Here is a 27,865-nt window from a genome sequence, read left to right on the forward strand (position 1 = left end):
TACTACTATACATTGTTGGTATAACTGGTTTAGTTACATTGCACAATACAGAGTTTTGCATAGCATACTAATAAGCAGAGTTTAGTTTCAGTCCCTGCACAATCTTTTTTTCAGCACAGAGAAAAGTAATGCAATAGAGAGACATCTAAAAAAGTGAAGTGGTTTTAGAACCCTTGCAGCGGAAGATGTAAAGCTTGGGAGGCGTTGACACTTCTTTCTTTTAGTGCAAACATCCCCTCACCGAATTAGATATCCACATATACTGCCAAACAGCTATGGCAGAAGCCAAGCAAGGAGGTGCAGGGGTGTTTGCCAAAAATGTCCAGAAAAGATTCTCCCGAGCACAGGAAAAGGTATTGTAGTAGCTCTCTATCTATCTATCTATCTATCTATGTAGCAAAAATACTCTGCAGCACTCGGAAGTTCTTGAGCAAACGTGACGTGGGTTTATTTAAACATCGTAAACACAGCAAACAAGAAGTAAAGAGACACCTGTCTCTTTACTTCTTGTTTGCTGTGTTTACGATGTTTAAATAAACCCACGTCACGTTTGCTCAAGAACTTCCGAGTGCTGCAGAGTATTTTTGCTAGTGTCTCTTTACTTCTTGTTTGCTGTGTTTACGATGTTTAAATAAACCCACGTCACGTTTGCTCAAGAACTTCCGAGTGCTGCAGAGTATTTTTGCTACATATCTACTTTGGTCCGTTGTCCAGGACCCGTCTGCGGGCACCTATCTCGTGCATTCAAGGTGCTGCCCATATTTCTTAAGATATCTATCTATCTATCTATCTATAGTATCTATCTTTCTTGTACACTGCAAATAGTTGTGTTTCTGCAAACATTTACTTGCTAGTCTTTTGAACATAGCACAAATAAATGCCAACACATTACCACACATTTTATGCAGATTTTTTGCAGACATATTATGTACTGGAAACATTTAAAACTATTAAACCCTCCAGATTCCAAACGGTCATCATTACATTAAATTAGGTGGAATGCTTTAACGTTATAAATGTGTAAGGTTCAATTATGATGGGTTTCCTTAGGTTCAACAATGCTACACTGTAAAGGGTTTCTATGATTCTACTATTAGGTGTCATTAAATGTTACCTAAATTAATAATATACGTTATTGTGAACACTATGATGAGGTTATATTTCATAACCTCAGCTGTTTCATCACTTATATCTGTTTATGAACATAATATTTACATCTATCTCTATATACACACCGACAAAAAAAAGTGTCAGCCTTGTCCATAGTGGGTTCCAGAATTCTTTTCTTTGAAGTAGGGTTGAAAATGAACATATTGGCACATTTTATTAGAATTCTTTTTTTACATGAGGCCCACTGTGTACTGCCTGCTGTAGTGGTTAAGATAATAAAAAGCATTTCATAGTAATTCACATAAGAGCTAATAGATAACTTTTTTAAAATTTGACTTAAAGGGATTATTGAAAAACAATGCCACACCTGTCATCAGATTGTGCGTGGTATTACAACTTGGTTCCCTTTGCTTCAATAAAAGCTGCAATACCACACGCACAATCTGAGGACAGTAGTGTTGTATTTCTAGAAAAACACAGTTTTTCAAATCCTGGATAACCCCTTTAAACCTTAGCTTTGGATATAATGTGAATGGTAGTGGCTGTATGACTAGGTTGCTATTATGCTGCTGTACTTGAAAACAAGAAAGGTAATGCAGTGTTACACTAGCATTTTCCTTTCATTCATGTCATCAGTGAAGGTCCTAAAGTTAAGCCCCTATTACTCGGGGCAATTTAGAGGTGCAAGCCAGAGCCGACCTGTCAGGTCAGCGCTCGCTTGCTCCTCGTCCCCACTCACTGCCAGCACTATTACACGCGTTGGCGGCGAGTGGGAAAGAGTCAGATCTTCCAGGCAGCCCATAGATTATAGCATCGGTCTGCTGCCGCCGTTACTATTACACGGAGCGACGGCAGCAAATCGCTGCTATCTAGATCTTTGACACTGAAAGACAACAATCAGCCAATATTGTGCATGCCGGCTGATCGTTGTCTTCTTTTACACAAGACAATTATTGACCGTAACGGCCCATATCGGCCAAATACAACCTTTATATTTAGGGGTAGTAATTTCTGCCAAACTCACATTCTGTGTACAGTAGGAAAAAAAATTGCAAACAAACTGCACCAATTATAAATCCCCCTCAAGGTATATCACACACTATAGTGAGAACCTTGTTGTAAAGTACATCTAGATGTGGAAACTTTCTTTCATGTTGCAAGCTACTATTACAAGTGATGATGCACTGTCATATGTTTAACCCTATAACCTTACCCTATTATACTAAATATAATCTGGTACCTTTTAGAGCCTAGGTTTTGCAATGAGAGCAACTTTTTCTGTGGGTTACACTGCATCGCTTACATCCTTTCATATAGCAAAACAAAACTATAAAAATGTTGCTGCCTGAAGTGTGATATTGTGGTTTTAACTTCCTGTTAAACATACAAGAGCAATACAGGAAGTGTACTTACTATACAGCTAAAGAACAATGTGACTGACTTTCTAAAAATTATCATAGAACGGCTTACAATATATTTATTCATAAAATAAGCAATACAAGAAAACAGAGGAAAAGGGGGCTTTAGTGTTGGAGTCCATACCAATCACAACCCCCTAAGAAGCAAAAACTATTCCTCTTCTATCTCATTGCAAGACAATGAAGACCTGTGTTACCCTTCCGGTGATTGCTATTATTGGAGACCCAAAAGGCCCCATTATACAGAAAGCGATTAACGTCCGTATTCAGATGATATTTACCATTACGGTTGATAATCGTCTAGTGTAATAGAGGACAACGATCAGCTGACATGCACGATGTCGGCTGATCATTGTCTTGATGTTGAAACTATCTAGATAGCAGCGATCTGCTGCCACCATCCCGTGTAGTAGGAGCAGCGGCAGCAGACCGCCGCTCTCTTCTATGGCCTGCTCAGACGATCCAGTGATCACCCGGGAAGCCCCCCCCCCCCCCCCCCCCCCCCCCCAGCTCCCCATGGCAACCTCAGCTCTTACCTGCTTGCTGCTGGCGCTATTACAGTGGGAAACGAGGAGCAAGCGCTGTCCTGACAAATTGGCACTTATTTGCTCCTCTGAATCACCTTCTGTAATAGAGGCTTAAAGGGGTAGTGGGGCGCTAAACATTTATTCACTAAATAACACACATTACAAAGTTATACAACTTTGTAATGTGTGTTATGTAAGTGAATGGCCCCCTTCCCTGTGTTCCCCCCCCACCCCGGAAGTGTGGTGCATTATACTCACCGCATTACTGTGGAGACCCCCAGCTGTCATCTTGGGACAAAGACGTCATCTTCGGGAGGCGGGCTGAACCGCTCCAGCCGTCCCTCATGCTGGCCCCCCTCTGCCGCGTCATCAGCTGCTCAGCCGCGATTAGCTGAGCATAACTGTGGTGGCCGGGGGTCGACAGTAATGCGTTGAGTATAATGTACCACACTTCCGGGGTGGGGGTGAACATGGGGAAGGGGGCCATTCACTTACATAACACCCATTAGACAGTTGTATAACTTCGTAATGTGTGTTATTTAGTGAATAAATGTTTAGCTCCACACTACCCCTTTAAGGAAAATAAAGGGCCTTTAACACAGGCTGATTAACGGCAAGTGGCATTGCTAGAAAATATTCCTTCAACCGATATTTAGCCTATGAGTGCATCTTCTGTACTGCAGCAAAATATATCGCTATTGGACGAACATCTCTCTGTGTAAACCAGGGATGTGCAGCCGATAGAAAAACATTTAAATGCCTGCATGAATGATACAGCGATCGTCTGTATGGCCCAGCCGCTCGATACTGCAAACAAGTGTTAATTTCGCTGATTGGCCATTGGCTGATCATTTGTGGCCATGGACGGCCAAAGATTGATACATGTAAAAGGACCCTATGCTGTGTGACTTAGGTGACAAAGTTTCCTAGCAATGATTCCACAGAAAATGTCCCCTTTATAATGTGTAAAAAAAAAACCTTTGTCCACCCTTTCCCAACCCCATTTCACAGCCTCCCTGCCCCATCAGATTTGACTGACAGGCAGGGGAAAGTTCTGTTGATATCCTGTGTAAAACCTATATAAACCATAATAATGCTTGCAAAGGTTTTCAGCATAGGATTCTCTGCTTCTACTACCACCGTCATCACTGACTATCTGCACTCTTCATGTCGTGCTTCCGTTCCGCAAAAAGAGACAACAAAAGTGCAGGTCCTCCTTTTTTGCAAACAGATAAGTGGTCAAAAACAGATCCATTTTCAAAATGGATGTGTGGATGACCACATTAAAATCAATGGGTCCCTAATCTGTCCATAAATCAGGAAAAAACTGGGGTGTGGATGAAGCCTCATAACTAACTCTGACTGCAGTCATATCACATTTGGGAGCTTGAATTGTCTGACCATGGGTTAACTCCAGGGAATTATTACTTTTACATTTTGTAACTCCTAGTATAAGTGAAAGCTTCCATATTGCATAGTTCCTTTAAACTAATCATTGGACACATATAGCATAAATTGTTATTACCTATTATATTATTATGACTTAAAAATAACTGCTTTACCCTTTTAGGCTGGGTTCACACTACGTATATTTCAGTCAGTATTGTGGTCCTCATATTGCAACCAAAACCAGGAGTGGATTGAAAAACACAGAAAGGCTCTGTTCACACAATGTTGAAATTGAGTGGATGGCCGCCATATAATGGCAAATATTTGCTGTTATTTTAAAACAACAGCTTTTATATTGAAATAATGGCAGTTATTTACTGTTATATGGCGGCCATCCACTCAATTTCACCATTGTGTGAACAGATTCTTTATGTGTTTTTAATCCACTCCTGGTTTTGGTTGCAATATGAGGACCACAGTACTGACTGAAATACTGTATACGTAGTGTGAACCCAGCCTAAGTGTAGACAGTATTACAAGAAACATTCTTCTATTTACTTTTAGGTTCTACAAAAATTGGGAAGAACAATAGAAACCAAGGATGAGCTGTTTGAGCAGTGTGCTTATGAGTTTAACAAGCAACAGGTAACATCATAGAATTCAAGCAAGTAACACATAAGACTAACAGAGAAAAGTCCCGTCTTTTATAGTAATGTTTAAATCGGTGATATGTAAATCTGTATGAAAGTTCATCGTACATCTATAGGATGTTTAAACATGGATATTATACTTTAAAGGGAACCTGTCATCCCCCGTGCCGGGGGGGACAGGCTCCCGACCCCCGTTAGAGCCCCCTATACTCACCTAATCCCGCCAGGTCCCGCTTCTGGAGGTGGTCGGGTGACGGAGATCTCAGCCACTGCAGCCCGGTGCGTGCGCTGAGAGAGTCCAACGCTCATAGAGAATGACGGAGCACTGGACTCTCCTGTCATTCTCTATGGGTGTTGGACTCATCTCTCAGCGCACGCGCCGGGCTGCAGCGGCTGAGATCTCCGTCACCCGACCACCTCCAGAAGCGGGACCCGGCGGGATTAGGTGAGTATAGGGGGCTCTAACGGGGGGGTCAGGAGCCTGTCACCCCGGCACGGGGGGTGACAGTTTCCTTTTAATAATACTTTTTATAGTTAATAATAAGGAATTCTCATTAATTTTTTCTTATTTCAGAATGAAGGTAACAGGTTGTATAAGGATTTAAAGGCGGCTTTTAGCGCTGTAAAAGGTAAGACACTTTATCTGGAAAAATCTGTAAACTAAGATAATATTGCACTGAGCCAGGTTCACACAAATTCATGCTCAATGCAAGGTAAAGCCATTGAGAGATTCTCATTTTACAATGTGTAGTGTTAAAGAACAATACATTTTATGTGAAATTCTTTTCAATAACCCCCACTTTCCTCCAATAATTGTTACCTCAAATGCATAATGATTTCCTCAAACACTATCTAAAGGAAAACTCTGTAAAATAGAAGTCATCCACTGTTTATAAAAAGGTTTAAATTCTAAAACACCTTGTTAGATAATTTGAGTTAAAGGGGGTCCCGATGACCAATTCCACAAGCCCTAGGGCCTGGGGTACAAGATGTTAATAAAATCAGTATATATGCTACTACATGGCCACCACCCTCTAAATGTGGCTTCCTCTCTTAATTCATTAGTGCTATACTCACTCTATACTCACCCACAGCTAAAATAAAAGTAAATAGTATCCTATCCCCTCCCTTTCTCATAAGTAATGGCACCAAGCAGGGCTGCCCCCTTTCCCCCACATTGTACATAGTTATGGAAACTCTTCTTCAGAGCCTTTGACAAGATAACAATATTTTAGGGTTGAAAGTAGGTTCCCATAATCACCTGGCTGCAGCCACGAACTCTGAACAGGCCCTACCCATCATCCAAATTATCTACCTTTGAGACACTCACATTTTAAGGTGAATTACAGTAAATCAGAGATTCTGAGTTCTGAAGGCCTCCTTTCAGTTTTTCTGGCCAGACCATTCCATAAAATATTTAGGGGTGCAGGTTCCACCATTCTTTTCAGCTTTGTATGGAGCTAGTTTTAAACCACTTCTTAGTAGGGTCTCTCAGCTTCTTTCTTCATATACCCTTCCATACCTATCTTAGATGGGAAGGAAAAATCTCCCAGAGATATGTATTGCCTATTGTACTTTACACACTGTCAATGATTCCTATAGACCTTCTATGTGCCTTCTTTCTGGAAATTAAGCGTTTTATTCAGAATTCCTTTGGAACTGACGGAAGCCTAGGCTCCCAAATAAACTACTTATCCAAAAGTGGGTTAGGCCTCCCTGGCATTGAACTATATACCCAAGCTATCCATTTGCAGAATTGGGTTGACTTAGTTACAGTTAGGAGTCTATTAAGGGGCTCTGATTTGGAAACAGCCACACTTGGCGCCAATGATTTTCGCCTGCTATGTTGTCCCACAGCCCAAGATGTTAAAGCACAATCCAACCCACTCCTAAAGGGGATGCTTAGGTATAGAGCGAAATATATAGCTTGACCACCATTCTCCCTATCCCCGTTAACTCCCTCTTCTCTCCTACCAACTATTCTTCATTCTTCTTTTCAATCTGGTTCTGTGTGGAACACTCTGAGAAAAATACCACTTTCTACTTTGATGAAAGATAACTCAACCCCATCAGATTCTCTTATTGAAACATTGGTATCGCCACATACTTTAAACTTGCACGTGCTTTTTACGACTTCATAAGGCTAAAAGGGAGCTTACCGGGGTGGAAAAAGCCTGCCTCGCCAAAGCTGCCATCAAACGTCGTTTATCTTTCTTCTACTCCCAATTGTTGCAGGAGTTAGCCCCCTCTTCTCCAGTGTTTTTGCTATCGTGGGACAGGGAATTGAACCTCAACCTGATAGATACTGAGAGGGCAACAGTGCTAAAGAACATGGTTTTTCTTGTTGTGTGACAACCATTGCAGGACAACCATTACAAATTCTAACACAGTGGTATAAAACCCCTGAACTCCTGTACCACATGGGGCTTTCACCCACTCCTGATTGCTGGCGCTGGTCCTGGCTGTAGGTATCATCTTGCATATTTGGTGGCATTGCTCACTAATCAAACCTTATTGGGCCAAGATTGAAACTACAGCGGTACCTTGGTTTAAGAGTAACTTGGTTTAAGAGCGTTTTGGTTTAAGAGCTCACAGTTTTTCAAAATTTTTACTTGGTTTAACCCCTAGGCGACCTAGGACGTACCGGTACGTCCTGGAAGTCTGTCTCCAGACGACCCTGGACGTACTGGTATGTCCTGAGCTATGAAGCTCGCTCCGGAGCGGAGCGCGCTTCATAGCAGGTGGGGGCCAGCTGCAATCAGCAGCCGGGACCTCACTGGTGATGACACGCTGCAGCGTTTAAGTGTTAGTGACAGGGGGAGTCCCCTGTCACTTGCCGATCAGGACCCCCGCAGTGTGATGCCACCAAGTCCGCTAGTTCTCTTTACCCATTATTCCATCTCAAACCCGCTTCCCTACCCCCTCTCCCCTACCTCCTTCCACTGCTAAATATATTTCATTGCCCTTGCTTCTTACCAATGGTGTTACTAGAAAGTGTCCTTCTGACATGACCCCATAGTCACAATACACCTGGACCTTAAATGGACATGCTCAGTACCTACATTGCAATGCTTGTTAAATCTCCATGTGCATCAAGCTCATTGTAGACTTCCTTGTAGACTTCTTGGACTGTACCCTTTTCAAGACTTTTTGTCCCATTCTTTGCCATCAGAAAAGTATATAAGGTCTCGACCATTGAGACTAATTGAGAATACACTCACATCGAGACCTGTGATGGGTCTCTGTGGTGTTTTTTGGTTGATCTCCCTGAGGTCAACCATCATCCCTTTTTGCATGCACTTACTAGCATTGTTCCCACTAGCCAGAAACCTATTCCACACTGATGAGGGGCAAATACCCTGAAACAGTTGTCTGAGGATAGATACCTTGCTTGTGTGGTTTCCTTAACTGGAGACATTCCTTGGCTTGGCTGTTCCTTCCCGGAGGGAAGGTCTGGCTAGCTCACTACGTTGAGACCTGTAATGGTGATCTCTGGAGTGTTCTTTTGCATATTTGGTTTCCCAGGGGGCAATGTCCTAGAATACACTCACGTCGAGACCTGTGATGGGTCTCTGTGGTGTTTTTTGGTTAATCTCCCTGAGGTCAACCATTATCCCTTTTTGCATGCACTTACTAGCATTGCTCCCACTAGCCAGAAACCTACTCCACACTGATGAGGGGCAAATACCCCGAAACAGTTGTCTGTGGATGGATACCTTGCTTGGGTGGTTTTCTTAACTGGAGACATTCCTTGGCTTGGTTGTTCCTTCCCGGAGGGAAGGTCTGTCTAGCTCACTACGTTGAGACCTGTAATGGTGATCTCTGGAATGTTCTTTTGCATATTTGAGACTAATTCTTTGTAAGCCTTTGCACCATCGTTTTTTTCCCTCCTCCTCTCCCCCCCCCCCTTCCCGCTATATTAATTGTTACATGTTTGCCATTGTATGATTATGTGTCATGTTGTTGCTCTTGTACCTTGTATTGTCTGAAATCTTAAAACCTTCTTAATAAAAAGAGATTTTACACACAAAAAATCTGTATATATGCTGATATAACATGTTTCGTCATTTCTTACCAAGGCAACATCCTCAGGAAGAAATGCTGCCACATGGCTGTATAAGTGCAGTCGCACAAAGATTTAAATACTTTCTGCTCAATATGATGTCAGGAGGTCTGCAACTCCACTGCACAGCTTTAGAGATGAGCGAACCAGTTCGGCCGGTATGGGATCCGGGTCGGATTTCCCCAAAAGTCTGAGTCCGTTTGGATTCAGATTTTTGGAAGTCCGCTCTGAATTTTATTTGTTTTTCTCTTGCTTTCTAAAATGGCAGCCGCCATTTTAGAAAGCAGGAAGTGTTCTGAAGGGGAAAAGGGCTTTCCCATGATGCCCGGAACACTTCTGACCAGCAGGGATGTTGAACTAGCCCACCCCCATGTTCACTACTGCTGCTCCTGTACTGGCCTCAAATGACTATTGCTGGACCTCCACTGGCCTCCAATGACTACTGCTGCTCCTGTACTGGCCTCAAATGACTATAGCTGGACCTCCACTGGCCTCCAATGACTACTGCTGCTCCTTCACTGCATTTGTGACCTTTTTCCTGCATAGACACTGTAATGGTGAATTTCCTGCATAGACCCTGTAATGTTGAGTTTCCTGCATAGACCCTGTAATGGTGAATATTGAAGTCTAAAAAAAAAATTGATTTTGAGATATTGAAAAGATAATGATGTTACTGACATGTAGAGCCCTAAATTCAACCAAATACACTACCCCCGTATCATATAGATGCTTTAAACTATGAAATCCGATGAAATCCGAAATCCGGTTGAACCGAACTTTAAAAAAAAATCCGGAAGTCCGGTCGGAACAAACTTTTGAAAAGTTCGCTCATCTCTACACAGCTTTAGGCTCCATAGGGTCCATGCATTACAGAGTGTGTGAATGACTATTGGTAACATGTATGGCTATGCAGACGCTGGTCCCCAGTTTGGCATTATGATACAGTGTTTTAGAGAGATATTTATATTTGTATGAACTAATTCAATAAATGAAGATTGCATGATTATAACCTGTATGTGTAATAACCTTCCTATGTGTAGCAATGCATGAAAGCAATAAGAGATTATCAGAAACACTTCAAGTCATCTACAGACCAGACTGGGATGGATATGATTCACTCAAAGCAATTGTGGAGGTAAAAATTCAGGTGGATCATATAACTAGCATATTTTTCCCTTTATGTGATTCATTCATTTAATAATCCTTACACTGGTTAAAAACTGTAAAATAACAATACTTAAGTATTTGTATAGATAGACAAATATAAGAAAAAGAGATGAATCACAGCACTTCAAATGTGGATCAAAAAAGTATTTTTTCCCTTTATTTGAATATTCTCTCATGATATCTATCAGAGATTGAAATGGCTGTGGGGATTGAAACGTTGCTGTGTTTCTCTTTAGGCATGATGGAATAAAGCAGCTTTTTATTCATCCACATTTGGAGTGCTGGGGTTCATGCCCTTTTCTATATTCAGTTTGGCCCTGGGCCTAGAGCTGCGTGCACCACATTTATTTTATCTAAACTGCTGTGCTGATTGTTTTGGGGAAAGATAGATATTTAATGTAAAAGAATTATGCATTTGTACGCTGTAGTATGTTACGATGTATTCCAAATGCTTCTGGTCAAAGACCACACTTCTTAGCTTTATTGACTTCAGAATCTTAGCAGTCAACAAAAGCTGAAGTCAGTATTTGGAGACATTGGGGATTTTAGCATCCGCGAGCCCAGCATTGAAAAAAAAAATTTGATCATGTACAATGTTCTGTTTGCCTGTTGAGCAGACAGGGGAGTGCAACAAACCGGGGGGTGTGGAATCCTCTTGATGTTCTATGATTTACGCTAGCAAAGAGGTGGAAATAATGGCATAAATCTAGAGTAGCTCAGATCAGATCAGAGCTAGTGTAGATTTTTTAAGCTGACGCATTGCAGCATCGGATTTGCTAGATATACTGGGAGGCATGCACCTACATCTAGCGTAGAACATTGGGGGGTGGGGGAATTTAGCTTAGGTCCCTATTCCACGGAACGATTATCGTTCGCATAATCGTTAACGATATACGATCCAAACGACCGCTATTGCAAAAGACCTGAAATCGTTCACAATTGTTCTTGCGGTAATCTTGTCGTTGCTATTGCGTTTGTCACTACTGCGAACGACCGAACAAAATCGTATTCAATGCGAAATGATTTGCAGACAAGCAACGATAAAAATAGGTCCAGGTCTTATTAAACGAGTAACGATTTCTCGTTCGGACGTTAATCGTTAACTGCTATTCAAACAAACGGTTATCGTTTTAATTAAAACGATTTAACGATAATCTGAATGATAATCGTCCCGTGGAATGTCCCTTAGACTGGTTTACAGATATGCCAGTCTTGATAACCCCCCCCCCCATACCGAGTTAGGGGAGCAATGTGGTCAGTGAGCTCTATGAGCCCATACTGTAGCTTTGTGTTCCCCCCAGGCACAATACAGCAGCAAGATAATATGGCCTGGAGAGGAATCAGAATGCTATTCTATATGATCAGTGTTCAGCTATAACTTTGCTTAGTTTGTATGAGCTCTTAGTCAAAGTGCTGTACCTAAATAATACATTGCATGCCTGATATCAGAAAGCATAAACTGATACAATATGATTATTATTTTTTAAGTAGCATAAAACAAGTCTGTGTTTCCACATTTGCCTTTGAGAACACATTGAAAACCACATGTTTATTTCAAGACATTTTCTCTTTAGTTTTTAAATGCAAATGAGAAAGCAGCCTAAGGCCTTATTCACACATTCCGTAAATATATCCGTAATTGTGAATTTGCAATTACAGACAAATTTACAGTACATTCATTTCTATAGGGCTATTCACGCTGTCTGTAGTTTCACAGATCTGCAATCCGTGATGAAATAAAAAAGAATATCACTTAGTACAGGTGACAATTGTGGCACAGATTCACCCATAGAAGTCTATCACCTTTCCATTTTTTTGTGGATTCACAGAAAATATAGATTATGAATGCACACAGAATTTTTATGTGGATTGCGGACGACAATTGTGCACATGATATATGGTCCTGAAACACTACTGAATGTGTGAGTGAGGCCTGAGGTATTCAGACAGTGGCAGCTTGAACAGCTTAATTTCAGAATAAATACATATGGTAGGCATGAATACGATGTAACAGCAATGGGTACAATTCCACTATTGGCAGGGTGCAGTAAGGGACTGGTAAGGTTGTGCTTGTTGTCTTCCACTATTTCAGTAATACATTGATTTCACTTCTGTTATGCACAATGAGCCTTTTTGTGATTTGTTTTTAGAGCAATGACCTTCTCTGGAGTGATTATGAGGAAAAATTAGCTGACCAGACCGTCCACATAATGGAGAATTACATGTCTCAGTTCTCAGAGATGAAGGTGATATGATCATTGCACTTACTTTTACATTGTGATAACATAGCCTAATAATGTCCTTTTCACATCCTGATGTAGAAATACAGATACCAAATGATAGGGCACATGAGCACATAAATATTTGACTTCATATAGACTATGGAAGACTAACCTTCTCTGGAGTCATACTGTCAGATTCTGTATAAAAATGCTACACACTGTTGGATGTCTATTTCCCTAGAAGCTTAGCTTTGAGTCCACATCTGCATTGAAAGCTCCATTGCAGAATCCATCTAAGGGTATATTCACACGAACGGACTCGCAGCGAGATTCTCGCTGCGAGTCCGGCAGGTCCTGGCAGTTCCCACACACTATATACTCACTGCGGTCTAAACGACCGCAGTGAGTATATAATTCTACCACCCTTAACCCCTTCTGCTCCCGCCCGGCTCCCCCGCTGTAAGCATACATTACCTGTCCTCGCTGCACGGGTTCGGCGTCCTGCTCTCCTGTCCGGCCAATCAGTGGCTGCGGCTGGGCAACACACTGAGAGCAGGACGCCGGACCCGTGCAGTGAGGACAGGTAATGTATGCTTACAGCGGGGGAGCCGGGCGGGAACAGAAGGGGTTAAGGGCGGTAGAATTACATACTCGCTGCGGTCGTTCAGATCGCAGCGAGTATATAGTGTGTGGGAACTGCCAGGACCTGCCGGGCTCGCAGAGAGATCCTGCCAGTCCGTTTGTGTGAATATACCCTAAAAGACAAGACAAAAACCTCAGCATGCAGTGTTTTTTGTCTGGTCAAATGCAGTCAAAAGACAGACACCATGCGGAAGACTATTAAAGCCAACAGGATCCATCAGGCTCCTTTGGTATCCATTTTGCAACAAATTTACCTGCCTTACTTTTTTTGTTCTTCTGCTCCCAGACAGAGCAGATGAACATAAAAACCCCAGATGTTTTGATGCATATGTGAACTTAGTTTAAAGGGGGTTATGCAAAATGAGAAAAATAATGTCCAAAATAACAGATTATACCAGCTCACTGTGTGTCTGTAGGATTAGCAGGATGGGTCCTAGAAAGTGCAGAGCAGGTGGAGAAATAGCACAGGCCTTTCACTGGGATAATGAATGCAAAAGAGTGAAGTCCACAGCTCCATGCAGTGAAAAAATCATAGAAAACTTGATTCCATAAGCTTTAAAAATCCATACAGTGATTAAAACAGCGCCGACGCCAATGCATCTGCGCTATTTTAATCACTGTATGGATTTTTAAAGCTTATGGAATAACGTTTTCTACGATTTTTTTCACTGCATGGAGCTGTGGACTTCACTCTTTTGCAAGAATTAGAAAAAACAGAGATGTTTTCTTCCCAGGAACAGTGCCTCTCTTATCCTCAGGTTGAGTGTGGTATTGCAGCTTGGTTTCATTGAACTGAATACAGATGAGTTGTAATACCACACAAAGCTTGAGGACAAGGGTAAAGCTGTTTTTGGAACTTTAATCCTGAATAACTCCTTTGTGTGACACTGTATGGTCTGGCACTGTTCACTGTTTATGTGCCTGGAGTGGCACAAAACTCCAAGAGCCTTGGTATAGCTTCCATTAATGAGTTTGGTGTGTCTGTAAACTGTACTTACTAGTTTATATAGTCCTGTGATAACAGCAGAAGTTCCAGTGCTTACTGCAGTGTCTATGAGTTCAGAAAGATAACAAGCAATGATAACTTATTCTGTAATCAGATGGAGAGAAGGCCCTAAAGTGAACCAAGGATCACAGGTAATACTAATACCCCCAAATTAGTTTAAAAAAAAAAATCAACAACACCCATACCTGTGGTCTAGGTTCACAAAAAGCTAAAATAATTTAATACAATAATAAAATGCAAAAAAGGAACAGTTAGAATGTTATACTTATTACACTGTATGGTAAATATTACAGGAAAGAATAGCTAAGCGGGGGAGAAAACTTGTGGATTATGACAGTGCAAGACACCACCTGGAAGCGCTGCAAAGTGCCAAAAAGAAAGATGAGGGAAAAATTGCAAAGGTAAAACATTACAACCACAGTACAAGAAATGAAAACAATGTAAGGCCAGTGTTACCGATTGCAAGAATATATGTTGGCCGGGTGTCTATGGGATCCCGGCCGGAGCGTATACACATAGTATACGCTCCGGCTTGGACCCCTAGTGGTGCTGCAAACAACTGACATGTCAGTTTTCTGCGGCCGCTATTCAGTGAATAGCAGCTGTAGAAAACCATGTCAGTTGACACTATGAAGCGAGCGCCTGCGGCCGGAAGCTTCATAGCGTGCAATAGGGAGTTCCGATGCGGGCGAGCCCGATGCGCCCGCATCAGAACTCTGCGGGCCGAAAGATCATCCGGCCGATACTGCAGTACCGGACTGGATGATCTTTTCCGAGACCGGCCACTCCGTGACCCGGCCGGTCATGGAACGCCCGGTCTCTTACGCCATGTGAACATGGCCTAAGAATGTAATATAAAAATACAAACAACAAATGCACACAAAACCTCATCATAACCACATATACTTTTCTGGGAAAAAAAATCATATTTAGTTACTAGCTTAGTTTTTGACTGAAAAAAAAAACCTGTCTACATTGGAAGGGACTATACACACATGCAGTTTTGCAGGGGATTTCAGGCAGTGAGTTCCGCAGCAAAATCCGCCACTTTACTGAGTACTATTAAAGTCTATGGCTGCGAAAATGGAGTCCATAAGCTTGTAAAAATTTTGTAAATGTTCTGCGGGTATAGTTTAATAACAATAAAGCACCCATACTTATCCATCCGTGCTCCCCCATGCCCTCTGGCGCCAGCTCAGCTCCCCCCACTCACCCCAATCATTGGCTGCGGTGGGACAACGCAGTGTTTGGCTGATATTTATCAGTGATGGTCAGATACTACAAGATGAGGCGGATACTTGGAAGTTAGCTCTTAGGTGCCCTGCATGCTGGGAAATGTAGTTTCTTGGCTGGCGCCATCTTGGATATAGACTGGCTTTTAGAAAAACTTGTAGCTCAGGAACAGCAACAGCTAGAAATATAGGATATGTCTCAAATTACTCCGGAGGATTTGGTGAGTAAGACCAGCTATGTTTGGGAGCATTTCATTTTTTAGCTCTTCAGTGGAATACCCATTTAACAGTCCTGAAATATTCTGTACAGTAGTGGGCATATGTAATCATTTAAATGTTTTGGTCTATAATTGAAGTAAATCACTATTTTCCTTAGGCAGAAGAAGAGTTTAATAAAGCACAGATGATATTTGAAGATTTAAACAAAGAGTTAAGAGAAGAGCTGCCAGTTCTCTACAGCAGGTAAAGAGGGACAAAACAAATGTGTTCAAATCTCAGTTTAAATGATAATTTTTGTAATATAAAAACCTTTCTTTATTTATCTTGTACTGGTAGACCAGAGTCCAATTCACAAAAAGAAGCTGGTTGCTATTAAATCTAGGTGACAAAGTTGTTGACAGACACACCCCTTGAGTTATTTTCAACTAGTGTACAAAGCTAAGTACCTGGTAGAAAAAAATTTCCTAAAATGCAAATCACCAAATCACGTTCTATAAAGATACTAAACAAGTAGAATGATGGGGAAGAGTCGGCAGCAGGGAATTCTGGGGTTGTCTACAGCTCTCGTATTATGACCAGTTGGTGATCATCTCCAGCTGAGATAAGGGTTAAAGTGGGATAAAGCATTTATACAGTATTTAAGATGGCCTACATTTGTTGTCCAAAAGCCTAAACCAGACGTAATCTAGGTGTGCCCAGCAACCTCCAGAATTGTGAACAGTGTTGGAAAAGGATGTACTGTACTACATCCTCCAATTCAGGATTAGCAAGGCTTCTTTTAAAAGGGCAATGACTTTACGGCCAGGGCTACACAAATAATCACTGGATCATTGCTGCAGCCCTACATTTGCATTATTGCATCACCAACCATCATTTTTAGCGCTGCACTATGCCAGTGATCAACCAATGAAGGAGCAATTGTTTGTTCTTCCGTTGATCGCTGGATCTTTTACATGGGGCAAGAATTGTATTATGAATAAAAAATAAAGTCTGAAAAGTGAATAATCCATTGAACAATATTTGAGTGTCACACGGCAATCTTATTCTTATTCTGTTATACTTTTTTTTTTTTTTTTTTTTTTTAAGTATTCTTCAAAACTAATAGATTATTGAAGTATGCTGTAAATAATATCACTGCTGCCATCTAGTGGTTATATGAACAACCATTACTTTTTAAAAGTACTATACCTGGAAATCAGAACTAGCTAAAGCAATTCTACTAACAGCCAGCATGAGGAGCGCAAAGTCTCTGTGACTGCTTTCTCAGAGGTTGTCATGATGTGCCACCATCATTGAAAGCATTCATATAAATTTCACATTGACAGCTTCTTTCTTTCAGAATTGATCAGTCTTGTAAAGGAGACAATTTGGTTACAAATTAGAAAGTTATTATAGAGGATATATGTATTAGGTGACTGTTGTTTGTAGTGTTAAGCTACCAATTTTATTTATTAGTAACAAATAAATATATTCTATAATCCAGTACTGGATAGTTCTGATGGTGTCTTTGGTGACCTATTCAATCTTACTACTTTACTTGAACACACAGTTATTTGATGTTATTTGAAGATTTCACGTCTTGGTGTGTGTCCATTTTCATGGGCTATAAATATTTCACACTGATGCTATAACTCGTGTTTTCTGTGTACTGCAGTCGAATTGGATGTTATGTGACAATTTTTAAGAATATTTCCAATCTTAGAGATGTTTTCTACAAGGAGATGAGTAAGGTAAGTGTATGCTATCTGCACTGAATATACTTAAAATATTGAACTGAGAAAGGAGAAATGCAGAGCCACTGCTAGTTATGCACCAACAAGAAATAGGAACTTACTGGTTTTCAGGATCTATTTATGAATGCATTTGGTTCCTTCTTAAAAAATACTAGAATAGAATATATACCCCCTCTTAAACACAGAATTTTAACATAGACAGTAGCACTTATTCGCTGAGCACTGAGATACGTCGGGAGCCCCCAAAGCAAGCCGTAGCGGGGACCCAGTAAAGCATGGGTCTCCAAACTGCGGCCCTCCAGCTGTTGCAAAACTACATTTCCCATCATGCCTGGACAGCCAAATCCAAAGCTTTGGCTGTCTAGGCATGATGGGAATTGTAGTTTTGCAAGAGCTGGAGAGCCGCAGTTTGGAGACCCATGAAGTAAAGTATGTAAACGGCGCTGACTTTGACATACTCGCAGCAGGATGACAATCCTGCTGCGAGTATGTCATGCCATTGAAGTGAAGGGGAAAGTATCTGCAGCGGATTTTGCTGCGAATTCGCAGTGAGAAATCTTCTGCAGATAATGTATGTGTGTTTGTAACCTGAAGGTAGAATATGTTATTAAAAAGTATGAAGTAAAGTCTAACTGCAGGATCAGACCAGTTCAGTAGTACCATGGATCTGTTACAGTCACCATGGTGCCTGGTACCATCAGACCTTGTTTAGGCTGGGTTCACACTACGTATATTTCAGTTAGTATTGTGGTCCTCATATTGCAACCAAAACCAGGAGTGGATTGAAAACACAGAAAGGCTCTGTTCACACAATGGTAAAATTGAGTGGATGACCGCCATTTAACAGTAAATAACTGCCATTATTTCAATACAACGGACGTTGTTTTAAAATAACAGCAAATATTTGCCATTAAATGGCGGCCATCCACTCAATTTCAACATTGTGTGAACAGAGCCTTTCTGTGTTTTCAATCCACTCCTGGTTTTGGTTGCAATATGAGGACCACAATACTGACTGAAATATACGTAGTGTGAACCCAGCCTAAACAAGGTCTGATGGTACCAGGCACCATGGTGACTGTAACAGATCCATGGTACTACTGAACTGGTTTGGGTTTAGGCCATGATCAGAAGTGGAGTTCAAGTAGCCTCTAGATTTTCCCTGTGTATCCTGCTCCAGCATGCAGAAGCTGAGCTGCTGCTAGAAGGTACCAGTGCACTTCCGAGGTGTGCTCTTGGTGTGGGTAGTGGCTGTTTGGGACAGATAAGGGAAGAATTAGGGGTGTGCCTACTGGGCCTTTAAAGGGGTTATCCAGCGCTACACAAAAATGGCCACTTTCTTCCAGAGACAGCCCTTCTCTTGTCTCCAGTTTGACTGGGGTTTTGTAACTCATTTCCATTGAAGTGAATGGAGCTTAATTGCAAACCGCACTTAAACTGGAGACAAGAGTCATGCTGTCTCTGGAAGAAAGTGGCCTGTGGCATGTTTTTGTAGCACTAGATAACCTCTTTAAATCAACCAGATTATGCAAGTTAGTTTAAGTTGCATATTCTTTGTGGTTTTGTCATTGATTTGAAATGAATAGCGGGGGGGGGATAAAATCTGCAAATCCATTATTCAGGCCATTTTTAAAATCTGCTACTAAATACGCACCAAAATCTCCACAATTGAGCAGTTGAGCAATTGAGCAGTTGTGAGCAGCACAATTGAGCATTGAGCAGTTGTCTATAGCAGACAATCTACGGTGCACAACATTTTGTGTATATGCTTTTTATACATGTTGCAGTTTATAGCAATTAATTCCAGGAATCTGTGCCATCCTCCCTGCAGCTGAACCATGACCTATATGAAGTCATGAATAAACTAGACCGACAACATTCCAACAAAGTCTTTGTTGTTAAAGGAGTCAAAAGGTATGTTGTTAATGTAATTTATACAAAATATGAACCTAATAAGTGTGTTGCCAAAATGATTTCCAGTTACCAAGACTTTTTCTTTTTAGTCTATGTTTAGCAATTACCGACCAACTAGGAAATTCGAAATATATACTAAATCATTCTGCCCTTGCTGTAATAAAAATGAGCTCTCTATGCACTTCCTGTTGTGCAGGTGACACACTTGTGTTTCTATCCAGCAACAAACTGCAATGGCATGGAGAGAGCAGTATGAATTATACTGAGGCAGGAGGAGGTTGTTATGGTGTGTTCACACGTACAGATTTTTGTCTGCAGTCGGTCAAAACGAAGCCAGGAATGAATTTGAAAAGATACATCTCAGTCTTTCCTTTATGACCTGTTCACTATTTATAGTCTGTTCGTGGCTTAGGGCTTCAATAATTGCATTAGAAAATTAGTCTGTGTAAACACACCCTTACACTGTCCCAGACTCCAACTAGTCAATTTAACTAAACAGTGGTTACAGATCACAGCTGTGCTCTAATGTAACTAAGCTAAAACACTCAAGCACTGATTGTAATACATGTCACACAAGCATAATTTACAAAATTTACTGGGCAATTACTTTTAGGCTGGGTTCACACTACGTATATTTTAGTCAGTATTGTGGTCCTCATATTGCAACCAAAACCAGAAGTGGATTAAAAACACAGAAAGGATCTGTTCACACAATGTTGAAATTGAGTGGATGGCCGCCATTTAATGGCAAATATTTGCTGTTATTTTAAAACAACGGCTGTTGTATTGAAATAATGGCTGTTATTTACTGTTATATGGCGGCCATCCACTCAATTTCAACATTGTGTGAACAGAGCCTTTCTGTGTTTTTAATCCACTCCTGGTTTTGATTGTAATATGAGGACCACAATACTGACATGGTGCGTTTACACAGACAGATTTATCTGGCAGATTTTGAAAGCCAAAGCCAGGAATGGATTTGAACAGGGGAAAAACTGAGGAAAAATGAAGTAAAGTCTAACTGCAGGATCAGACTAAGGCTGGGTTCACACTACGTATATTTCAGTCAGTATTGTGGTCCTCATATTGCAACCAAAACCAGGAGTGGATTAAAAACACAGAAAGGATCTGTTCACACAATGGTGAAATTGAGTGGATGGCCGCCATATAACAGTAAATAACTGCCATTATTTCAATACAACGGACGTTGTTTTAAAATAACAGCAAATATTTGCCATTAAATGGCGTCCATCCACTCAATTTCAACATTTTGTGAACAGAGCCTTTCTGTGTTTTCAATCCACTCCTGGTTTTGGTTGCAATATGAGGACCACAATATTGACTGAAATATACGTAGTGTGAACCCAGCCTAAAGGGAATCTATCAGCACCAGGCCCTCCTAAGGTGCTGACAGTGTGCTGTAGCTCACAGTCCCCTAGTGAGCATGGTGACTTTTGGTAATTTGTCAGTGGATTATGTACAATCCTACTGTAATGAAGTGTCAGAAATGAGTTGTTTGTGCCACACTATGGCTGCTTCACCACTCCTTACTCCTCCCTCATCTTCATAAATAAGCAATGCTGCCCGGCCTCCTGCTCACTCAGTTGTCAGCCAGTGTATCTGATTGCAGATCAGTCTTCTGTAGGCAGGTTATGTCTGAAAGAAACACTAAGATATAGTTGAATCTCTGAGCCAAAATGTGTTGGAGCTGTGGTCTAGGGGTAATTAACCTGTGGACGACCTGCCAGCAGTTCATTCTTTGGTTCAAATGCCCTGATGGAAATTAAATATAGGTCCTAATTTTATTTTTATTCTCATTATTGTATTTTGTATTGTTTTTTCCTGCTATTCAGCATCTAATTCTTAATGTAAACTACTCTTATTTTCAGCAAAAGAAATTCTCTGCTAATCTCATCACCCATAAGTTCATCCAATTCCTTTTTCATGTCTGCAATAGACCCTGGAACAAGCATTTTAATTGGTGAAAAGGGTTCCTTAGATGAAAAATATAAGGACCGTCGCATATCTTCAACTTCAAATGAAACCCAAGACTCCAACACAGATGAAAATACTTCTACTTCAACTGAGGAAGTGACTCATGAAGAATCGAACGTTACTCCAGATGTGAAACAATTGGAAGAATCTGTACATCAAAAAACAGAGGAATGTTCACAAAATGATCCTTCTGCATCTAAAGAAAGTGCACACTTGGAGACTAAAACAGGGAGTGACTCAAATTGTAACACTAAGGAAGAGTCTCAACACCATCAGGTGATAACAGATGAACAGGTGTCAGAAACTTTAACGCAGGAAGATAATGACGTCAATACACAAACTGAAGACAAGGACACATGTGATACATTAGGGCACGTCAGTGAAAATGTGAGAGAAGAAGCCCATGAAGACACTAGTGATACAACTGGGCAACTGCGCACTGAGGACATAAAAGATGAAGATATTCAAAAAGGTCTAAACAGTGAACAAGAAGGCTGTAATGGAAGTCCCAAAAGAGACTCTGGAGAGTCAAAGAATGAAAAACATACTGATAATTCTAAAAAAGAAAAAGAGGATGGCGAAAGCAAAACCGTTAGCCACGAACAAGTTGCTACGGAAGGCCTTAGAACAGAACTGCCTCCAGAATCGGAAAATATATATGAAGGTGATGGTTCTGAAAAGCAGATAGATCCCTGCCAACCACGTATAAGTGATGGAGTGAAGAATCCATGCGATGAACCTTCTTCGGTCCTAAATGCATGCCAGCCATGTAATACTAATGAAGTGAAGCAGAATCCAAGTGATGTACATTCTTGTAAACCATGCACCACGGATGAAGTAAAGCTTAATCTAAGTCATGAATCATCTGACAAAATAACTGGGACACTTCAAAATGAATCAGGTAAGCTGCAATGTTTTAATACAAAGCACTTGTACTAACCCCCTGGTACTGGGAAGAGAATACTGTGCCCCACCCCCCTTCCGCCCCAACTGTTGCAAAACTACATTTGCCATCATGACAGTTGGGGTCTGGGTGTTTGAACCCCCACTGGTTGCTAGAATGAGCCATGAGAGGTACTTTTGCCCTGCTGTGCCCTTGTGGCAAGGTAAGGACTTCTATAGTAATTTTATGGACCTATCTTTGGCAGCAAGAAGAGACACAGGAAAAGAAACGCTCAGCTGCGTACTTCTCCTTGCTGGTTCTAGCAATTGGAGCCCAGATCCTAGCCTACTAAACTGGCTATACACATCAGATAGGTGTCAGTCAAAGTTGACTTTTCCCGGATAAAACATGATGTAAAACGGGGGATCAGGCATGTACACTTTTAACTTTTTTTTTTTCTTAGGAAAATAAAGGTCATCTAGTAGTCTGGAAGTGGCTTTATCTCTGCTTCCGAAAGCCTATGGGGGATTAGGGACATAGCTGGGAGCTGAAGCTACTGGCATTTTAGGCTGACAGCTATCTTATTGCCTGGCCAGTCCAACTTTAAGACAGTAACATGGTGCTATGGCTGTAGTTTTGTGAAAATAAAGATGTTAATGGGGTATTTTTATCTCAACTAACATAGTTATACTTGTAAAGCTCACCAAATAAAATATTTTTGCAAATACATTAATTTAGCAAACCACCCCCTTCTGATATGCTGTTCTTTCCCTTACATTGTTGACAGCTCCCTGTCTCTCTTACTGACCAACACTCTGCTCTAAAACCAGCAGTCTGGCTGGTGTATATGTAGCTATAATGTAATTGTATAGTGAGATAGTGTATATATACTGTATTATCCCTACAAATATGTATAATATCTAAATATACACCAGTCAGACAACTGTTTTTACAGAAAAGTGGCGGTCTGTAACTTTGACAACGAGCTGTCAACAATGTAAGGGAAAGAGCAGGAATATCAGGAGAACGGGGAAAGCTTGATAAATGTTTCCAAAAATAATTAGATTTATTTTATAAAAACAAAAAATTCACACACACTGTGTATGATTTTAAAGAGACTCTGTCACCTTCAAACCACCCTCCTCAAAACCCTAAACTAAAGCCAACAGATTCTGCAGCAAGGGGGGGGGGGGGGTGAAGTAAAGGAAGTATGGTTGTATGGTTGGAAGTATGGTTGGAAGTATGGTTCACCAATATATATTGAGGTATATCAATATATACTGTAGTATATATGTATATGTATATATGTATGTATGTATACTGGTGTAGTCATTGATTGCCCAAAGCCAACTATTTGCCAAGAAACCATACTCCACAGGGGGGGCTAGTGTCCAGAGCTCTCATGGTCCCTAAGTGAGAAAACCTTCACTCTCATAGACCGGCAAGGATCCAAAACCCTGATAACAAATCCCCCTACCTAGAACAGAGTAAATAACTCCAGACTGCATGGCATCACAGTTCCATAACAAGTTATGGAATTAATGCACGGCCTAGCCAAATAAGACTTACATCTTCCGAGTTGCCTCACCCCCCCCCCTCCCCAAACGTCGTTCTGCGTCTTGCTCCTCTCTGGGACTCCGGGATAGGGAGATACAGGGAACTAGTAGTCCGAGGTGTGTAGAGGAGTCATGTTTGGTCTCCAAACATTTTAGGGGCCCAGCCGGACCCAATGGTACCTGTACCATCTCCCTATGACCCGGTGTTATGAGGATATGACCCACTTTAAGGTTATAGGTTTTTGGGCTGTAAGCCGAAGAGGGAGTAGGTAAGACCAGCCTACACCTGGGAGGGGGGGGGGGGCGTGTCGGCCAGGTGTATAGGCAGGATTCATTGTTCTTTGTTCGGGGAGAAGTTCCTGAAAACCAAGCAGCAAGCACATGCCTCCCATGCTTTGCTTTACCACCCAGACCCGCAAATTATGGTAACGACCAACTGCCAAAACTGTCTGTACTACCACCTGTACTTTGTCTTTGACCCCTGTATATATTATTCCCTGTGTATATAGTGTTTTGTTTAGCACGCCCTTAAGGCAATTAAATATCCCATTTAATCTGTGGCTGTTCTTTTGTCTTGATCAACGAACCCCCATGCCCATGCTGACTTCTGGCCCCATATATTATTATTATATCTTAACAAGAAGCTGGTGGCAGCTTTACCAGTTTCCCTGTGCCCACGTGGACAGGGTGTCGGTGTAAATCAATACCCAGCTGACCTCCTGTACTCCTGGTGGAGTGTGGGACTTCCCATATTGGTAATTAGTAACTTTCTACTCCTTTGTATTTCCCCATTGTAAGCCTACAAACTGTTCATGTTGCTGCATAGAGAGGACTACTTAGCTCATGAATATAATGGGGAGGACTACTAAGACTCCATTATTGGTGGGCTTATAGCAAAGGAAAGCAAGGACATAGAAAGATATAAATTGCAGATACAGAATCAGCATTGTGTACTTTACTGGTGTATAATCTACTGATAACTTAAAGGACAAGTGCCATGAAAAACATTTTCCCAGTAATTGAAGCACATTACAAAGTTATATAACTCTGTAATATGCTTCAATCACCTATCTGCCTCCCTTTCCTGTCTTTTCCCCCCTCCACCCCCCACCAGGAAGTGTCCTAACTCACACAGACCTGATTACTGTCGTCACCGTCACCAAGCTCTTCTCTCAGCTCCTTCTCCTGTTACACTAGCCTCCCCCCTCCCCTGCCTTGTCAGGTGACAGGCTTGCTCAGCTCCCATTGGCTGAACAACTGCAAGCCATCACTTGGACTGGGGAGGGGGAGGCTGGTGTAACAGGACCTAGAGCAGCCCTCCTGCTGATGACTCATCCTCACAAGAAGGAGCTGCCTGGTGACGGTGACGACAGTAATCAGGTCTGTGTGAGTCAGGACACTTCCTGGTGGGGGGTGGAGGGGGGAAAAGACAGGGAAGGGAGGCAGATAGGTGATTGAAACATATTACACAGTTATATAACTTTGTAATGTGCTTCAATTATTGGGAAAAAGTTTTTCATGGCACTTGTCATTTAAGTTTAGTGGGTGTTTTGGAGGTGACAGAGTCCCTTTAAAATGACTCTGTACCCACAATCTGCCCCCCCCCCCCAACTGCTTGTACCTTCAGATAGCTGCTTTTAATCCAAGATCTGTCCTGGGGTCCGTTCGGCAGGTGATGCAGTTATTGTCCTAAAAAACAACTTTTAAACTTGCATCCCTGTGTCAAACTGCCGTATCTCTTCCCTAACTTTGCACCATCCCTTCGTCTCTCCTCCCCACCCTCTTTATCATTAGGAATGCCACTGGCAGGATTTTTCCTATTCCTCTGCAGTGAACACTGCAAAGGTGCCTTAACAATCCAGCCCATGTGTCGTCCTCACACAGCTGATGAATAGGAGAATACCTGCCTGGAGCATTCCTAATGATGAAGAGGGTGGGGAGGAGGGACAAAGAGGTTGTGCCAGCCTAATGCACAGACACTCTAGGCCACGCCAAATCGGCACAGGGCTGCAAGTTTAAAAGTTGTTTTTAGGATAATAACTGCATCACCTGCCAAACAGACTCCGGGACAGATCTTGGATTAAAAGCAGCTTTCCGAAGGTACAAGCGGTTTGGGGGGGACAGATTGTGGGTACAGAGTCGCTTTAAAGTTGCGGTAACATGGATAGGTTGTTATGCTTATATCAACTATTGGCTAATAGTAGTAAGTCACCCTGGTATTGTTTTCCTTTCCCATTGTTGTTTTTTCTTATTGTAGATCTACTGTTTACCTTGTGTTATGAGATTTCTCTCTAAAAAATAAGTTACAAAAAATATTTTCTAAATATTTGCAGAAATATTTCATTTAGTGAGCTGTATAATTATAAGTATAATTATGTTAGTTGAGATGAGAATACCCCTTTAATGTACATGCATCCTAAAAGCCATATAGTATATGCTATACATACATAATTTCTGTATGTTTTGTTTTATATAGGTACAAGTACTGATCTATAACTTCAGACACCAAAAAACAGCAGCAAAAGCTGGTGGCAGTAACTAGGATATTGCTTCCACCCTGGATTACTCAGTCTACAATCTCATGCTAATAATCTGTCTTTAGAGACTTGTTTTTTTGTTTTTAAATGAATTTTTATTGGTTTGAAGAACAGAGTACAAGGAAGCACATTTAGCACAACTATGTCCACCACAAAACCGAGTATCAAACTTTCTACTTATAACTAATGCATGTTTAGCCTTGTTGTGTGTTAGTAGTTATTTAGTAAGGCTATTATTTGGTACAGTTGTGGATAGAACTCCAAGTGGTTAATCAAACCTGTTAGTCAGAGACTAATATACTGTTATTAATGTCCATTGGAACTATTGTGTATAAATTATATCTAATGCATGCATAGTCTTAATGCATAATGAAAACTTTTGGAAAAGGACAGTGTTATAGTTGTATATCATGGCTAAATTGCTTTAACACAACAAGCAAAACAGAACAAAATCTGATCTGAAACCGTAAAGGGTGAAAAGGTAGGTATCTGAGTATTTTATATTGATATGGACTATATTAGGCCCTAGCCACCTGTACCAGGTTTACAATGTGCCTGACTTCATCCAAGGCCCTTTGCAACCAGCCACAAATAAAACTAAGTCTGAAAGGGAAGTTTATAAAATGAATAACAATGATTTTTACATAAATGTTGAGATCAGTATTGAGAAAGGATGCAAGATGAATTTAGCAAGGTTTTCAGGTTTTAGGATATTACTGTAGATACTGAAAACATTTCAATAAAATCTTCCACCATTTGCTACTTTATTAAAGGCATCTCTGGTATTAAGAGAGGCAAAAAGTGTAATGGTGGTTTTACACGGAACAATTATCGTTTGAATTAGCACGATAACGATCGCATTTGAGCGATAATTGTTCCGTGTAAACACAGCGAACGATCAAGCGACGAGCGAGAAATCGTTCATTTTGATCTTTCAACAAGTTCTCAAATCGTCGTTGGTCTTTTGCAAAAAATTCGCAGATCGTTCCGTGTAAACACCGTCTTTCACCGATGTAACCTATGTGTGAGATAGGCTTAAATGTTTGCAAAACGATTTTTCCATACAATATACCGTTCCGTCTAAATGCTGATCGTTATGAAAAACACATCCTTCATTCGGAATCGTTAATTGTGCGATCAGACGAATTATCGCACCGTGTAAAAGTACCTTTAGGGTGGTACTAGACAAAGCCATTTCCACATTCTCCAATCAATGATAAAAGATCGCTTCTGAAAACAATCTGAAATGAATCACCTCAATAGTGGGGGCAGGTTTGTCAGTACGCTAGTGTGAACTTTTAAACTGTTTAGGAGCTACTGACGTCATAATAAATCATGATGCTGGGAGCTCCTAGGTCTAGTCCGCAGAACACTATCCGCCTCTGAATCTCACCTGCCTCAGTGTCATACAGTCTGTGTATGGGAAGGCTTGCGCGCCTCTGCTCTGTTAGTTGTTAGTGTATCCCATTTTGGACGCAAGCGGGGTATGCGTTAATGCATCTTAAGTGTTTTTAAAGGGAACCTGTCACCGGGGACGCAGGCACAGAGCCCGCCCGACCCCCCGGTGCAGCCCTGGGATACTTACCCTTTCCGACGAGTCCC

The 27,865-nt window shown here is 41.3% G+C and overlaps 1 protein-coding gene across 2 annotated transcripts; it reads left to right on the forward strand.

The window, feature by feature from the left end:
- Positions 1 to 123: 123 nt before the first annotated feature.
- On the forward strand, positions 124 to 27,790 carry BIN2 (bridging integrator 2). Of its 2 annotated transcripts, XM_069972237.1 has the most exons (11): positions 124 to 353; positions 5,009 to 5,089; positions 5,669 to 5,723; positions 10,198 to 10,292; positions 12,475 to 12,570; positions 14,488 to 14,595; positions 15,803 to 15,888; positions 17,300 to 17,375; positions 19,210 to 19,292; positions 21,182 to 22,188; positions 26,203 to 27,790. In XM_069972237.1, exons 1-11 carry the CDS (start codon positions 276 to 278, stop codon positions 26,220 to 26,222), a joined length of 1,785 nt encoding a protein of 594 aa, XP_069828338.1. In that variant the 5' UTR covers positions 124 to 275; the 3' UTR covers positions 26,223 to 27,790. The 2 variants fall into 2 exon arrangements, with proteins under 2 accessions (XP_069828338.1, XP_069828339.1); XM_069972238.1 differs by lacking the exon at positions 14,488 to 14,595.
- Positions 27,791 to 27,865: the final 75 nt, after the last annotated feature.

Source organism: Dendropsophus ebraccatus, chromosome 5, assembly GCF_027789765.1.
Source record: "Dendropsophus ebraccatus isolate aDenEbr1 chromosome 5, aDenEbr1.pat, whole genome shotgun sequence".
Classification (NCBI taxonomy): domain Eukaryota; kingdom Metazoa; phylum Chordata; class Amphibia; order Anura; family Hylidae; genus Dendropsophus; species Dendropsophus ebraccatus.